The sequence below is a fragment of the Hydractinia symbiolongicarpus genome, chromosome 5 (genome assembly GCF_029227915.1).
Source record: "Hydractinia symbiolongicarpus strain clone_291-10 chromosome 5, HSymV2.1, whole genome shotgun sequence".
In the NCBI taxonomy this organism is placed as follows: Eukaryota; Metazoa; Cnidaria; class Hydrozoa; order Anthoathecata; family Hydractiniidae; genus Hydractinia; species Hydractinia symbiolongicarpus.
The window spans coordinates 21196371-21214424 of record NC_079879.1 but is presented as its reverse complement, the minus strand read 5'-3'; the positions used below and the strand labels follow the sequence as shown (position 1 = coordinate 21214424).

The window sequence follows — 18054 nt, the reverse complement described above, 5'->3', positions numbered from 1 at the left end:
GAAAAGTCTGAAAAGAACAAGATAAATTTTACTTTCATCTAAGCTTTATACAAGCGTTTAAAAATCATGACCTGTGATATAAAAGCACTTTACAACATTTTACAACATCAAGCGACCCAAAAGACTTTTCAATTATGTTTCCTGTCTTAGTCTTTTTTGTATCGTGACGAAGGGTTCGTAGCTGTGGGTGGCGGTGGAGGTCCTCGTTTATAAAGATCATCAATGTGACTTTTAATCATTCGTTCTCTCTCGCTGGATAACGCTGACATCACGTGATAACGTTTGTCTTTCTAAATGACACAGTTAGATTATAGTTAGTTAAAAATTGAAAGGGGATTTACGCACGGATACCTGGGGGTAATCAGCATAGAATATTCAAAAATAATTATAAGCATACTTCTGGTTGGTATTACATATATACATACTAAAAATACAGTAAAAAATGCAGATGTTTGCGCAACAAATTTTCACAGTTAAGTATATTCAAGAACTTAGATGTTTCCATTCAAGTACTTCTATAATACCGAAAATATCTTATATTTCCAAATCGCTGTAGCGTCTGTTACAACTCTCATACTTTGTGTTATCAAAAAGGCGTTTATTTCAACAACAGGGATATGATTATTAGTGTAGGGCGTTTTGTGAAGGCAGGTGTTGATAGAGGAAACACAGTATTTATAAAGCATATTTCCGTTAATTATCTGCTTATTACATTGCGCGAACCCGGCAGAAAATTACACAATTAAACAGTGATTACTATTTAAAAAAGGAATTACGTACTTTCAAAATAGATGCGACATCTTTCATATGGTTTGGGCTATCTTTCGTTCTAAATCAGATGCAAACTCCATGATGCAAATTATCATTTCTATTTTTTAATAAACAGAGCCTTAGCATTCTCAGTTTGCTTCAAGACTCCTATTAACTGATCGCTTCATAATTTCCAATTATGGTAAGGCAATATTAAAGGGAATAGAGCGAAGATGTATCAAGTGCAAACAGCCATTAGCTTCATAAAAATATCGTTGCTTATCATTTTTATTCGCTTCGTCGTTTCCAATAATAGTAAAGAGGGGATTGAACTAGAAAATTATAGGTATGAACAAATATGAAGTCACTAGGTTTTCGAGAAAGAAACCACAAGCAATGAGTTGGCGAACTAAACTGCTAACCCTCCATTGTGACCCTCTTTATTTTGAACCCACTCTTCTTTTCCTCCCGAAAACCAATATTAAATTATATCGTAACACATACTTGTACGTAATAAGCTTCGTCTCTCGTAACAGTTCTCGAAAATCAGTTCTGGCGGCCGTCAGTTTTTCCCGTAAATATGTTTCAAATTCTTCTTCGCGCTAGAAAAAGCGGAATAAAATTATACAGAATTAAAGAAAGCTGTTGTATTATGTAAGGTGGGTAGAATCGTTGAATAGAACTAACCAACTCGCTAGTTCCAAATTTAGCGTATCGAGGATCGTCTTTGATTTGTCGTCGAACTTCTCGCCAATGTGCATCCAACGGCACCTGAAATGCAAACGATAAGGCTTTCAGACATTCAATTTAGAAAACTAAGTGATTCTATTGAAATATTTCTCCACCTCATTATATATCAGAAATGCGTTACATAAGTACCCAAAATTAAACAGTCCTGCAATTCGCTATTTTCTTTTCTTTAGTACAAATTTCGACAGATTTGCGTTAATTTCTTTAAAGTTAGACAGATTTTTCGGCAATACTTGTTCCGAGAGCTGAATTTTATCCTTTGTTTTTTATCACCGTTAGGGTAAGAGTATATTCGTAAAATAAAGATTGCAGAATTTAAGGTTGTAAATCGGACCTTAAGAATTGTGCGAGCACATAGTTGTGCAAATGCAAAAAAAAAAAGGATTGCGAATTAGCAACCTTAAATTCGAGGCAAATTCGCAAAAAATAATTTCGCATTTTTTTCTTCCGCCTTAATTTCTTCCGTTGAGGTATAACGCAGCATACCACCCAGAAACAAATAAACAAACAAACAAACAAAGGAAAACAAACATACGTCGGCTTCGTCAAGTAATCTTCTAAAAGATTTCTTCCTTTTGTCTTTAATATCCCTTATGTGATTGTTAAACAAAGTTTCTTTCTCACTTTTCTCTAACACTTCAAGAGCTGACCAACGCGGATCTTTACGCAATGATCTTCTTGTCTCCTTCCAAGAAAACTGCGTATCTTTTACCTGATTAACAAAAACAGATACTTCTACGTATACGGCACATAGTTATTAACGGATCTTTAATTCAGAAATAAATAAATGCAAGTTGGAAAATTTGCTAACACCACTCGTTTACTTATAGGAAGTTTTTGTTAGCATCCATCAATTGTTTATGTGATACATCTCACAACACGTTGGCGACCTCAGCTTAAAAATCGAATGCTACAAGACTGTGCTTAATAAGATTTCTAACTAACCATGTCAGCTAGTAAAGCTTTAAAGTGTTGTACGGCTTTATCATGTTGATGCAAACCACGTTCCTTTTCCCGATCTTTTTCATACACCTCCTTTTGTGCGCGCACTTCTTCTTCGCGTTTTCTGATACTTGCTTCAATACGCTCATTTTTGTCAAATTCTTGTTTGGCTTCTACGGAAGAAACCATATCTTCGTTTTCATCGTTCATTGCTTCTTCGTCTTCTTTTTCGTCATCTTTTTCATTTTCTTCATCATTGTTTTTGTCTCCATGAGCAGGTGACGACTCTTTGTTTTTAGACTAAATTAAAGGAGATAAGGCCAGTAAACAATTACTTACTATATATAACCCGTTAAGCGCCCTAATTACACATTTAGTATTGAACACTGGGCGCTAAATCGCCAAAATTTAGAGAATAAACTCTTTAGCATACATCTCTATTAAAAGAAGCTGCGTTTTTTTTATAATAACCGTATTCCGTTTGTCTGAAACACGAAATGCAATATAAAAAGGACACGCAAATCCACGGTCTACCGACTAGTAATAATTTCTCTTGTCTTTCTGTCCAAAACAGGAGCATTATATTCGCACATACAATCGCAGCAATAACTCCTCCCCCCTCCCTCCAAATATATTTTATTTCTTCATGCTACCAAGTTGGCAAGGATGCACAAAATAGCGATGCGGAAAATATGGTCGATTTCCCTAGGAATTTCCCACGGGCAACAATGACTAGTATAAAATATTATCTTCAAGGAGAAAAAATGCGAAAAAAAGTATAAAACATTATTTAACGACATACCAGCTCTTCTTTCACATACTGATAAAAAAATTCCTCTCTCTTTGACGAACTGCCAACGAGCTCGTATCTCTTGTCAGCCTCGATGGACTGCTTCACTTTCTTCCACTTTGAATCTTCGCTTAAATTTGTCAATTCACTCAACAACTCGAAAAATTGCTTTCGTAACTAAATTAGAGATATTAGATACTTACAGGAGGCTCACATGACACCACTATATTACTCACCTCGCATTGGACACAACCAAAGCAGCACATAACGACTTGTATACAACAGTTAAGGGGAAAGTCCACTTTGATCTTCTCGCGCATCGACTCACAGTGCGACTTGCAAAACGGGTTGCACTTGGCAACAATAATGAGATATGCTGGCGGTTAGGAAATTTTTAATAGTTCGTCATTCTGCGTGATTGAAGTGAGCGTTTCCCTTAATTGCATATATAATATAAAACGATAATTTTTTAAGCGTCAAATTAAATTTTTGGTAAAAAAATAACCAAATCATAAAAGATTGCATAGTCAGACTAAATCACGTGAGCAATTCTATCCAATCACACAGTAGGTAAACATAAATATGATTTCCTTTTATTTTTGTATCGGGATGTTTCTCCATGACTTTTTTTTTTGGAAGTATACATAAAATGTTTTTACCTTTTTCTCAACAACAACACTTTATAGGAGAAGCATTGAGAAGCTAATATGATAGTGATAAAAACAGGTTAATTACGTCATACTATTAACAACATGCAAAGAATAAACAAGTCAGAATTCACTCCAACAACCAGAAGAAAGAACAGAATTTAGCGCGCCTGACAAATCTTCTGGATGACATGTCATCATTTGTCATCCTTTCTTCTGCTTGTACACACATAAGAGAAAACAGACCTCACTTCCTGTCTTTCACTGGATCCAAGTATTAATGAGTATATTTAGCCGCAAGGATGTAGTGGGAAAGACATTTTTAATCCCAGTGAAGAACAAGACTAAGAAAGAAACAACGTGGCGGAGAGCGCGAAGTACACTCTTGGGGCTAACACATTAAGTGATCACAGCTTTCGACAGGTCTCACAACTCGCGTAGAAAACTGTGTGTATACCTTCTCCTCGCGGAGTTTTAACTTTTCCTTTTCGTGTTTACGAAAGTCTGTCATGAATTCGTTGAAGAGTTGTTCCCTCTCCCTCATTTTCTCGATAGCTTTGTAGCGGGATTCTTTCGAGTTCTTTGCAGCAAAATCACTGAAGGTTATCCTGTCAATACATTAGCCAGTTGTATTATTATAGAAAAACTTATTATTATTATTATTATTACTATTATTTACCCAGGATAGCCTCTTCAGTTCCTATTGGTACTGCTATCAACGAGGGTCCTGCGAAGGGGGTCCTAGGTTATCCTGTCAATACATTAGCCAGTTGTATTATTATAGAAAAACTAGCCGGGAAACCCGGCGTCGAAACGCCGGGTTAAGCCACAAGTAAAGGTGTGATCCGGCATTGAACACTCTGTGGAGCGCTTAATAAGAGCCGTAAACTGTCCCACACGATCAGGTGGAGCGCTTTAGTACAGGTATACAGTATGTCGTTAATCATTTGAGGCGCATACACCATTATAGTGTGTGACTGTAACATATTTTTCAAAAAATAACTTTCGTGCAACGATAACTGATATAAAAACAGAGTTTACAAAGTGTTGTTACTCCATCATAGCTAAAACAATCGTCAATTTTATTTCATTTTGCTGAATAACTTTTTGCGCAAGTTAAAAAATTAATCGTGACACTGGGCTGAGCGCTTAGTACAGTTAAACCGTGTTGTACAGCGTATAGGAATAATACCCTTTTGAAAAAAACTTTCTCGCAGACACAGGGCTGAGCGGTTAGTCCAGGCGTGATTCCCAAGAAAGTTTAAAAATTAATTGTCACAGTGGTGGGCTGACCTTAGTATATACAGGTAAACGGTGTTGCACATGCCCATAGGCGTAACAGCCTTTTACAAAAAACAGTCTGTTTTTAACACTGGGCTAACTGCTTAGTACAGTTAAACACAGTTGAACAGGCGCATAAGGCGTATTACCCTTTTCCAAAAATGTTCATTGCAACTTCGGTTTAAATAAAAACACAGGGAACAGCCTGTCGTTACTCGTCCAGCCAAAACAATCGCTCAGCCATTTCATTTGCAGAAAAAGTTTGCAGAAAAATAATAAAATATGTAGCTATACCTAGCTAGCTAACTGCATTTAGCATAAAAATTATATATTGCTTAAGAATATTGTTGTAGCCAAACTTCATTTTTATACTTTCACTTTTTAAGGAGCTAGCTAAATAGCCACAGCCTCAACATAAAAATAAATGTTGGCTAGGATAAAAAGCTCTTATACCAAACAGAATAGCAATAAGTGAGGCTCTAGCTAGCTAGTAGCTATAGCTAGCTAATCTTCGTTCCTAGCCAAACATCCTAAAACTGGTGCGTTTAAGATCTGTACGTGGCTAAAAAACGTGACAATATATTTATCCTAACATTGAAAACAAACAGAAAACAAATATTACAAATATATAAGGCTTTTAGAAGATAAAAAAGACAAACAGGCCTACAAACCTCACACACTGACCACAAACACGACCATTATCAAAATGGCCTTCGTTCCGCGAAGATCTTGGATTCTTTCTGGTCGCGAAAATGTTGGTTTTTTTTAAAGAATCAGGCGTTGTGAATGGTATTCCACGCGCGAGCGGTCAAAACAAAGTCGGTAAAAATATATCGCATTTGGTATCGGCGCGTAATTTACAAATTTTCGTGTTTCCGTTACGGGACGCGGCTTTCGCGGACACACAGACAGACAGACGGAATACGGCTATTATTAAAGAGACTTATTATTCTAGGGAGTTGCTTGTGGCTGTTACGGCACTTCACACTTAACCAAGCAGGAAGGCTGTTTTCCACTTCAAGAACAAGGAGAGTAAAACCAGAAAATTTTTTGTCGGTAATTTCCACTTAATATTATGATGCACACTCAATACATAAAGTAAACACACTCTGCGCAATTCTCACGAAATAAAAAAATCTGATCGCCTTACTAATTTATGAAGCCGGTTCTTACTTTACCCAGAATGGAACGGTCAAAAAGATTTCCACTTGCGGGGTGTAAACAATTTATGTACGCATGCTCTGAACATTTTCTGTTCCTGTCCGTTCAGTGGAAAACTTTCTTAAAGTGGAAATTAGCCTTTAGACTTACGTTCAAAAAAATACCAACATGAAATATTGCAGATAAAGTTATGAACAAAGATAACACTATCACACCGTGCAAACACATACCTTGCACTTGATATGACATCTTCCAGTAATCTTTTAAAATCTTCCTTCTTCTCTTTGACCTTCTGCGCTCTCTCTTTTCTTTCTTCAACAGCACGCACTTTCACATATTTCTCAAAGCACTGTTTTCTCTCTTTCATTGTGAGTAACAAGTATCGTTCATCGAACAAGATTTTGTTGAGTTCTTTTTCAAACGTCGAAAACGCAGACACCTAAAGGAAGACACATAAAGGACATAAAACGCAATAAATAAAAGTTGCTGGGGATTAAAATTTTAAGAATTTATTTTATTATTAGTTACCCAAAATGACCTCACCAAGTTCTAATGGAATATTATTGTTATCAATAATGTTATCAATAATTACAAATAATCCTGCGAAGGGGGTCCCCAGCGAATTCAAAGCTTCCATTTGAGCTACTAAAACTGTGGAAGCACAAAAACCGGTCAACTAAACAACTGCCTGAGATATCAATCCTATTCTCAGTCTCTGGCATGACTCGGCCGGGGATTGAACCCACAACCTTCTCCACTGGAAGCGAACGCTCACCACAAGCTTCTAGTCTTCCGTCCGCCCGTCTGTAACAGGCAATGTAAATGTGTTGTTGAAAAATAGTCGCAGTATAATGTCATATTTGCGAAACTATCTTCATTGCGTTTTCTTTTTAAGCCAATTTTGTTAAACTGGATGAAGGTATACTATTTTTAAAAGAAATACATTATGCAAAAGTGAATTAATATTAATCGTTTCGATGAAAAAAACAATTCGCAATGTTGTTTTTTGATTGCCTGTTGTGGTAATTTTAACGCGACATACAGCTTGCTTATACTAACACCCAAGTTGTGTGTTTCTGTAAAGCGAGATGTGTTGTTGTTTCTTACAAAATAGTCGCAGTATTATGCCACGAATACCAAATGATAATTTTGTTTCGCCTTTTTGTACTGCTTTACGACAGCCTTTGATTATTAAAAAAATATTATGAAAAAGTCACAGGTAATTAAATTTTGCTTGCTTGTTATTTATTTCAGTCTCTCATTCTGAACGAAACAAACAAATTAATCTATAACAAAATAGCTTGGTGACTTGACGTGAAACGCTAGGTTCTGGTACACACTGTACATATTCTTCTGCCTTTTGCACTTATTGTATATTATCATCATCATCATCATCATTCTCAGCAAAAGAATCCTCAGCAAAAAGTAGCCATTCGACTACCATTTTGAACAGAGTACTGGTATTAATTTAAGGGAGAAGGATTTTTTTACAGTTTATTATGTAAATTTTGTTTGATCTTACTCTTTTTATTTCGGTACTTTTAAACGGATTTTTCCACAAGTCGTTTAACGAGGCTTTTTACTTACACATTGACAGAAAAATTGAATTTGTCTGTTCTTTAAAATACCAGAAGGTTGTGTAGCCAATTAAAAGCACACATCGCTAAAGGCTTCATTATTAGATGTATATACAATTCTAGTCAAGCAGCATTTTTTAAAAATAAAACTTTTAAATTTTCACCTCCTTTTCTCTCAATAAATTGGTGAACATAGTCATTCTTTCGTCGAGAGGAATGATAGCTTTTTTGACTTCAACCTCCCGTCTGTGATTTGTTTCACCAGTGATCTTCACTTTTTCCTCTTCTACAACCATGGGTATAGATTTAATTTCACTATTCTCTGGTATGTCCATTCTAATAAAAGCAAAACAGATAGACTGTTTCTGTTTGCATTTTTTGCATTACAATTTAAAAACTTGATAACTGAATACCAGAGACTATTATGTCCAAAGAATCATATAATACGCAGACATCTTTTTGGGAGCAAGTTGTACTTCTTAAATTCAAGAAAGTTTGTACTAGATTTTGTAGACATGTTGTGATTTGTCCACAAAGCAATAGCTTTTAACGTCCCATCTACAATATAGGACTTTATTAACCAAGAAAAGAGTTCAAAATGTCAAATGTTTGTAATTCTGCTGTTTTTTCTCTGTTTCTCTTCTCTTTGTCCAGAAAATGTGGAATTGTGAAGAAATCTTTAAGATTTAGCATAGGCCTCTCATATAAAAATAAGAATAAATGTGAGAAATACTTTTTCTTCTTGATTATTGGTTCCAGTTCTTCTTTATCAAGCTCATCCTTTCGCTGTGCTGCTGAAAGCGAGTAAAGAAAGAGTGCTATAAAAATTTGTCTGACTATTGTTGCTGAGAGAAGAATAAAAATATGTTGCTGAGAAAAGAGTAGCAATATATGAAAAAAAATTAGAATTCAAATAGTTCCAACCTTCATTTGGTCGTTTTTCTCTTTCCGCATTTCCATCCGAGGAAGAGATTGGTGGAGCAATTGTCTCCTTTGGCGCGTTGGGCCCCTGCTTCAGAATTTCATCAACATTTATGTTGCTTTCCAATTCTTTAGGTCTTTCCCATATTGAAGTTTTTGAAGTGGGATGAAAAAAGAAAACCTTTCCAGCACCAGTCCAAACAAGATGCCATCCTATGAATAAGTTTTTTATTCAAGTAACCCTACTTTTTACATATAAATACACCTACATATAAACAACAGATTAAAAATCATGGAATGTAACGACTTTGGAAAAAACTGACATAATTGTGTTAAATATGTATTAGTCTTATTATACGCTTACAAAAAAATTCCCAAGGTTTAACTGGATAATTTACCATAACGTTTTCTACAATATTTAATATTTGTAAGATGGTAACGGAACAAAAAACGTGAAAAGGTAAGTAAAGTTCGTCTTAAAAACATCAAAAATGTTTTGTGACATTTCATTCCAGAGGTACATTTACATCCATTTTGCCTTAATAAATGATAAACTTTCTTAAGGTATTTGTGAGGAACCTCTCTTTCTAGGCACACACACACACACACACTATTACACTAGAAATCAATAAGTACAACATGAAATACAGTTTTAAAATCAATATTCCTCATTTCATTTAAAGAAATGTTTTTAGCAGTATTAAAAAATAAAGGTATCTGAGAAACCTGAATAAAAGGTGAAAAAAAAAGTTCATAGTAGTGTAAAAACACAAGATCGAAGAAGAAGAAAAAAATTTCAGTCAGTTTAACTGGTAATGCAAAAAGCATTAACACCCACCTGTTCCAGGAATTGGTCTTGATGCTACAGGTTTCTTCTTGCTGTCTCTGGTGTCAGGTTTAGTCTCCTTCACAGGTGTTTTGTTACCACCCCCAATTTTCTGTTCACTGTTAGGCTGGATAGGTTTCTTTGATGATTCTAGTATTAATAACATAAAATGTGCTAATCTAATGATGACTTCGCATGCTAATAAACTTCAGTATTATAAAAGAGCCTACACTGTCAATATTGTAAGAAACTCAGACATTATGCATTGATTATCAGCCAGAACCAACAAAAAAGGTCACACTATTAAAAAATGCTAGATGTTCAAGATCGGTAAGCTTGTTAGGTTTGTGACAGACACAAAATGACCAATATAATTATCCTTTGAAAATCAGCTAGCCGAATTCCCTTACTACTGAGAATTTTAAGGAAGAAAAAAATGAAACCTTTTGAAGCATCTATAAATTCTTTTGGCTTGTCCCATTTAGATTCCTTTGATTTGTTGTTAAAATAATACAACCTGCCATCTGGCAATCTGTGCTCAGTCCAGTCTCCTATTGTTTTCGGAACAAAATCTGGAGGTGGCATGCGAAAACCAGGAAATGGTGGAAACCGAGGAGACATGCCAAGTGGCATACGTGATGAAAAACCTGGAAATCCAGCAGGCATTCTATATAAAAAGTGGTTTTACATTAACAATATATCATAACTTGATAAAAATAGTATAGGGTACTTTTTAAAAAAAGAAGAAAATACAGAGTGAGTATTTACATTTAGTGAGTATTTATTTTAATGAATTTCACAAAATAATTGTTGTGAAAATCAATCCTTCTAAGATATCAAATTATTTTCTTTATTTTTTCTCTCTCTAATACATATACTGCACACTAGTTTTTTTTAACCTCTTACACTATTAGTAAACTTAATATGTTTGTACCCAGGTGGAGGTCTCATCATGGGTGGCAAACCAAATGGTGGTTGAAGAGTTGATGGCATTCCTTGTGGTGCGAATGGTGCTGGTGCTTTTTTTTCAGACTGTTGTTGGGGTGCAGATGACTGATCTGAATTGTCATTAGTCTCTTGTTTGACTTCACTCTCTTCAGAAAACGTTTTTTCTTTTTTCTCTGTTTCGTCATTCTTGCTATCTTCCATTTTCTTATCTTGTCCATTATCCTTTTTAGCTTCTGATGTGTCCTTTTACAAAAAAAACAATAATGAAAAAAAAACACCCTGAAATATCACAATAATTCACAAATTAGTCAAAATAGCAATAAATCTGTGAAAAAGTAAGAATTTTGCAAGACAAACTCAAAACACTTCATTAAAAGAAGAGCAACTCATGACAAACATGAAAAAAAAAGAAAACCTCTTGAGCAGCTTGTTTCTCTTTCTTATTAGATTCATCAGCAGGATTATCCCATCTCGTCTCACGGGTCTTTGCATTAAAGTAATAGACTTTGCCATCAGCCGAACATGCCTCTAACCAGATTTGACCATCTTTGTCAAAGATAGGTGGCTTTGGAAGGGTGGTATTGGTTGGTGGAGCTGGTCCACCTTGTGCAGCAAAGTGTTGTTGAAAAGGTGGCATATTTTGGTTTGGAAAGCGCTGTTGAAACTAAATGTTACATTTTAGACATTTTAAACAGAGCAACTCTATAGAAAAAATCAGTTAGCAATCAGATAGTACTCTGACTTGTGTTTACTACTTGCTGATGATAAGTACAATTTTATAGGTATTATTTTAAAGCTTACCTCCAAAGAACACAAGTTGGGCTCATATGAAAGACTTTTGAAATTTATCTATTTATCTTTGTACTTTTTAAAAAAATATAGGCCCTCTCTTAGAAGTCTTTTTTATTATGCGAAATTATGATGTCATGAAATAGCTGTAAAACTGTTATTGCTGTTATTGAGCATGATTAAAGTAAATATTGAAATTTATGTAAAATGTTTAAAATGCTAAACTAAATGGCCAAAAACACATTTTTACTTTATATGCCTTGTCAAATTTGTTAAATACAATATAAACCACACTCATGCATAAATACACAAATTTCCAGACAACTTTTCAAGTTCTTTCCGTATGAATTTAACTTCTTTCTTCGTATCCACATGATGTAGGGGTAACATGCTTTTGTTATTTTATATTTACCTATGATCTTTTAATTTTAAAGCAATCTCCCCACTAACCTCTCTTGCTACTTTTTAATGCCACTCCATACGTTATTTTGAAATAACCATGCATCGCCCAATTTTTATCACCCTGATAAAGGTCCCCCATTACATTTTAGATCGTCTAACCCCAGTTGACACTATGCATCACGGTGGAATCTAGCGTTCTCAATAGCTATTAAAAAGCTGTTTCCCAATATAAATTTATCCTATTTTTTTTCACTTTATTAGAAAGGCTGAATTATATTTACTACAAATCCATTTTATACAAATTGTGAAGGAGTAAGATTTTAATAATACCTAAGACCACCTTAATGAAATTCGCATTTGGCATTTAGAGGCCTTATTTTACATTTCTTAATTACACTCTGTGAATGCACAATCAATGCCATGAAGATGAACACAGCAGTTAAAATATAACAAACAGATTGGGAACTGTATTCACTATTGTTTCACATTTTATACGAATTGAAACGATCATTTTTTAAAATCCTTTACAGACCATTTCATAAAACGAACGTGAATCGATGTAAATGATTTTGATATTTAAAATTTGTTTCAAAATTGTATAAAGCTTGTTTCAAATAAAAATAATATACAAATTAAAACGATTATTTTTGAAACAATTGTGGAGACGATGCCTTAAACAGATTAATTTAAAAAATAACTTACCGGTGGAAAAGCACCTGGGGGTCTTATTCCTTGTGGTGCAGCACCATTAACAGGTCTTACTGCAGGTGGCATCATACCAGGCCTTATTGGAGGAAAGTTTTCCATGTTAGCTGGTTGCCCAGGAAACTGTGGTGGATTCTTGAATGCTTCAGAATTGATATTACCATTCTCTGCCATATTTTAGATTATGTGTTTTGTGTTTCAAATTATCTGTAATCATATATTAATAACATACACATTATCAATATAATTGCATATAAATATAAAATTTAACATTAGTTAGTTGAGTGTAAATTTAATAAGAATGCATAATTATTTCATGGCAAACGTTTTAAAGAATGGAGACTGGAAAGATTGTAGGATGCAAATAATGCAATTCTTGTTAATAACACAACAAATTGTTTATTTAAAAAGACATGTCCCTTTTTTTTTCAAACCCTTGTCATCATTATGTGTTGCTAAAAAAAACTTTTACGTCAAACAAAGTTTTTACTCAACTCCTTCTTTTCCTGACATTTTACAGCAAATTTGAATTGGTATAACTATAGATATTCTAATAATAGCTCTTTAAGTCATAGTGTAAATTTGAGACAAGTACATTAACAAAAATAGACTGTAGAAAGATAATGCTTAAAGAACATCTTAAATTAAATTCTTTCCAATACTTGGAACAATAAAAGCATTTAGCAAACAATTTAATTAAAAAAATGAACTCTGAGTTAATTTTAGCCTCAATTTAAATTTATTACAAAAATTTGTTTGAACAATAAGTTTGTAAAAAGTTTAATTTTATACTTTTTCTGCACTGCAGTATGAGACAGAATTAGCAAAAAACGATATAACATTTTCCTTTTTAAGTTCTACTGCCACAAAAATCAATTAGCCTATTGTGTAGCAACTGAGACAAATCCAATGGTAAACAAAACTTTCAACTCAAATTGCATGCATACAATCTTAATAGCACATGGTTTTATATTGCATGTCAGCAGAATTAGAAATTTGCAACTTCATAGGCTAGGTTAAAAAAACTCCTGTCTGCCTGAATACCATTTTGATTTTTTTCCGTTACAGTCAGACTTTGACCTACAGTACAGTCTGAATGTAATCTACCGCGTACACGCTAATACTACACCTTTGCGTGGAGGACGACAGTTGTTTGTTAAGGGTTTTGCGAGTTTATATTTGCTCGTAAAAAAACAATGCGCTCGCAAAAAAATACCGAAGCAATTATATTTCTTGTAATAGCGAGATGCATTGTGTAACGTATTGATAAGCTATTCCCTTAAGTATTAGCGTGAAGTAATTAAATAATAAAAATCTTTCGCAAAGTTTTACAATACATCGGGCGAGAATGTATTGTTGATTTTATTACTTAAAAAGATTCCAGCGGATTTAATTTAAAAAAAACATATGATAAATATTGTTCACAACTATTAAATGACTCGCGCGTTTTTCTATTAAAATAATACAACTACGGTTTATTTTTGTAAAACAAATGGTGTATATTCTGAAATAAATACAATATCTATATTTCTCGACGAAAACATTTCCTTCTTAACAAACAACATAAAAAATCCTCCTGCATACTTTTTTATTGAAACAAATATGTAATCTTAAAAGCATTTCTATCGCCGCTTTTTGTTTTTAAACTTTTAAAATGTGATTTTAAAAAAACATTTTTATTGCCACTTTTTGTTTTTAAACTTTTAAAATGCGATTTAAAAAAACATTTCTATCGCTGCTTTTCATTGTTTATCAGCAAGGGAATTATTTTCTTAAAAAAAACGAAAGTTATCGCAATGTTATTGTTCGGTGTAACTATTCATGCAAGTTTCGCGTCCACATTACATTCAGACTGTACTGTAGCTGCTCTCAGAAGCAAAGCATACAAGAAAGTTCTAAAAAGTGTTGATTGACTTTATATTTTTGTTTATATTTGCATGTAACATAAGGAAAAGCCTTCTGATGATAACATTGCTTCAGTTAACTAGAAAGAGCATTATCATAAGCAAGAAAGACGTAATTTTCAATGAACCACTAAATTTCATTTCATTTCGGGAAGTTGTACCCATTTTAGAGGATCATCTTCAACTAGGAGATTTTCTTGTGAAAATCAGACATTTTATTACCTGCTGTGTTGAAGATATTTCCGCTTCTCAAAAACTTCTTTGTTTGGGAATTAATATGAATAAATTTTTGACAGGAAAAATGGAAAAAAGGAAAATATAAAACAACAAAAACAAGTTCTTTTCAATAAAATTAATTTGTTCATAAAGTTTAAACCTACGCATCTTGAAGACAATTTTTATTTAATAGAATACAATGTTTTACGGCTTTAAGCATTTATGAATATGGCACATTCAATCAATGGTACTACCTCTACCTAGCTTTATCATGATGATCATGTTCACAATTTAATTATAACCTCTCGTCCGAAAGTTGATTCAGTACAAACATGCAGTGTTTGGAATATTTGTTTGTTTATAAATTTCAACTTCATTCCCAAGGCTCTTCTACCCCTATGATATTCTGATGAAACAGCTCTGTAATAGCTAGACATGAAAGGCCTTGAGAACTGACTGTTTTAAATTTATGGGGTCCTTTTCTTGTCATCAAAATAAGGTGATTGTTAAGGACGTTGGGTTGTTTTTGCTTTATTTCAGAAAAAAATTTGGTTATTTTTAAGCATTGCAATGGTCGTTTTCATATTATGATGATTTTATGTTTCATGCGAAGTGTTGTTTTATTTTTTTCAATACAATTGTCTCCCAGTAAAAAAGGGAAAACTTAGACTTGTTATATACATTTGATTTGACAGCACTATAATAGGATAAATACAATAAAGGGTATCGCAAAGATCACACAAGCTTGTTAAAAAAGTTTGTGGGTGAGATATAAACTCAACATTCAAAAATAACTTGTCTTTAATGATAATAACAAAAAGTGCTGCGGGCTGCAACAATCTAATTTAAAGGAGATACTGCAAAAACATTCCAGAAACCTTAACAATGGTGTAGAGTATATTGATAAGTTGTGATCAAATTTTAATGATCGTTTTTTACTTTATCATATTTTTACGTAATAGTTAAATTTGTTAAGTGAGCATGTTGTTTTCTAATCAAGATATTTTGGTTTTAATCTGCAAAAATTGATTTTTCTTTATTTTAGATTTTACCTGATGATGACACTTAAATGTCAAAATATATGGTAAAAATAAATTTTGTTGTCAGCCACTCTTTAACATAACATTATCTGCCACAATGTTCCTAAGCTACAAATTGGGTTAAGTTTTTCAAATCTAGGTACCTAAATTCATTTCGGAATGGATGAGTTACAGATATCATCAAACCTTTAAACCCTAGTATATATATCTGTAACCGTCAAAAGCACAGGATCCTATACATTTTCACTATATATACAATGAAGGCAATGGTTATACAATACACCATTCTCCGATTTCAGCTTGTTCTGTAAAATACATAATTAACGCGTGGGGCCTCGGCACTAATCTACATTTTCGTATGTAAACAAAGCGTGTTCAACAGTCAACGTACAGTCTTCGAATATAAAACATACCAATTTTGCTGGCATAAACTTGAGAACGAAGGAAGATTTTTAACATTTTTTTATCCTCTATAACATACAAAATAAAATTTTCAATTCAGGAATCCTTCTAAGCCCCGTTCTAGTTGTTTATTGCTATACTTTTGAAGGTTCTGTTCAGTTTGGAATAAGAGCTTTTTTATCCTACTGTCATGAAAACTTGTTGCACAAAATAAACATATATATATATATAAACTACTGTTTGATTTTTAGCTGGACTGGGTAACACTGTTTCCACTGTTTATTTTTAAACTGAGGTTGCAATATAGTTTTTTTAGAAAATGTATTAAACCTATGTGGATGTGCGCTGCCTACCCTTCCTATGCCTTTTATCGTGCCTGCCTACTACTATGTCCTTGCCTGTGCCTCCCATGCCTTGCCTACCCCTGCCTTGCTGTTTCCCCTTCCTGTTTCCTTGCCATGCTTAATGCCTTTGCCTTGGCAACCTCTCCGCAACCCTTTCTATATTGATATGAAGAAGCGTAGTAAAACTATTTTTACAAAAATGACACTGAGAAATTGATGGCATTTAGCACATCAACTTGAATCGTAAAACACATATTGCATCTTTTCATATAAATAAAGTTAATATGTTACTAAAAAAACTATTTTAAAATAATTTAAAGGTCTATTTAATTAATTGTTTACCATAGTAACGCTTAGTGTGTTCGATCACGCTTAGGGTTTGCTTACATACGAAATCCGCCATTATTAGATTACGTCACTTTAAAATTTATGATCGCGCTGAAATCAGAGAATGGTGTATTTTTTTCAAATTAAAGTTTTGTATTTTGGCAGGTCTTTGCTGATGTCCGCTAAATCTTTAAACCCTTAGTAGAACCTACCCTATCTTAAGGGCCTCATTCATACTAACATTGCCAAACGCACTCACCTGTCTTTTGACAGGTTATCAATTGGGCTGACGTCCGTGGCTGAGCTGGATCATCAGGAACCACTAGATGTCATTTTTTGGGATTTGGCATGATTTGCAGTTTTCCCTGACCAATATGCATTACACGGGACTTGACGGGATTGAGTTGAAAGCTTAGAATTCCTGACCTTTGCCTTTCTTAAAAGACTAAGCTAAATTTTCCTGACATTTTACCTTTTTTAAAAAATTCCTAACGAGAGAAGACAGAAGGATTGAAACAGAAATGAAAAAAACTACTAATGGAAAAAATATTATGGGAAACGATATGCCATCTAATAAGGTAATACGACTTGGAACACTTTTATCAAGCAGCCTTTCTCGTGACAAAATAATATGAAATCCAAACATGCGTTGTGCGCCATTTTTCGGGTTATTTAGCAATAGTCCGGAAAAACCGAATAGCTGGATTTCGCCGATAAAAAGGTAGGAACTGTTTCCAACCTCGTCCCCAGGGTCCTTTTTCTCTTCGACAGATTCAATTATTATGGAGTAGTCGAATTGACTTTGACGATAAAAAGAGCGCGGTGGACGATGTTGCAACCGTCCTTACCTTTTTGCAAAACAAATTTTTTAAGTAAATTTAAAACAAACGAAACTGCGCATGCTCAGGTACGTTTCAAGCGTTAACTTTAAATTTAAATGTACTTAATAAATTTCACAAATTTTCTCTTTTCTTTTGTGTTCAATTCTAACCCTGTGACCTATAATTACAACCTCTGTTTCATATAATGAGTTATGTGTCAATAAATCAATACTTTTTCGAGTAATCGATAATTTCAACAAATTTTGCGGTACAGTGCTGTGGTGAAACACAGCTTGATGCGTAAGACTTTTTGATTTGTCGTTATGTTTTCGTGACCTGGATTTTCTCCTGATTGAAAGCAAGATTATTGTAATACGTAAAAACTGAATAAACGTTAATGACTATCAGCGAATTGGAAAATCGTTCCATATGAACTGTAAGTCGGTAAAAGAATTGGTGTAAGGAGCGGTACAGTTGAACGTAACGCCCATAATATATTATAGCTGATTTA

The 18054-nt window shown here is 33.8% G+C and overlaps 1 protein-coding gene across 2 annotated transcripts; it reads right to left on the bottom strand.

Moving 5' to 3' along the window:
• Positions 1-14: 14 nt before the first annotated feature.
• On the bottom strand, positions 15-12730 carry LOC130645297 (transcription elongation regulator 1-like). 2 transcript variants are annotated; one of them, XM_057451248.1, is made up of 17 exons: positions 12487-12730; positions 11009-11257; positions 10580-10836; positions 10089-10312; positions 9658-9795; positions 8823-9032; positions 8632-8692; positions 8063-8234; positions 6552-6760; positions 4337-4487; positions 3245-3409; positions 2446-2742; positions 2036-2212; positions 1438-1521; positions 1255-1352; positions 781-829; positions 15-290 (listed from the first exon to the last, which is right to left on the bottom strand). In XM_057451248.1, exons 1-17 carry the CDS (start codon positions 12661-12663, stop codon positions 147-149), a joined length of 2862 nt encoding a protein of 953 aa, XP_057307231.1. In that variant the 5' UTR covers positions 12664-12730; the 3' UTR covers positions 15-146. The 2 variants fall into 2 exon arrangements, with proteins under 2 accessions (XP_057307231.1, XP_057307232.1); XM_057451249.1 differs by having other exon boundaries at positions 8632-8689.
• Between the last annotated feature and the right edge of the window lie 5324 nt (positions 12731-18054).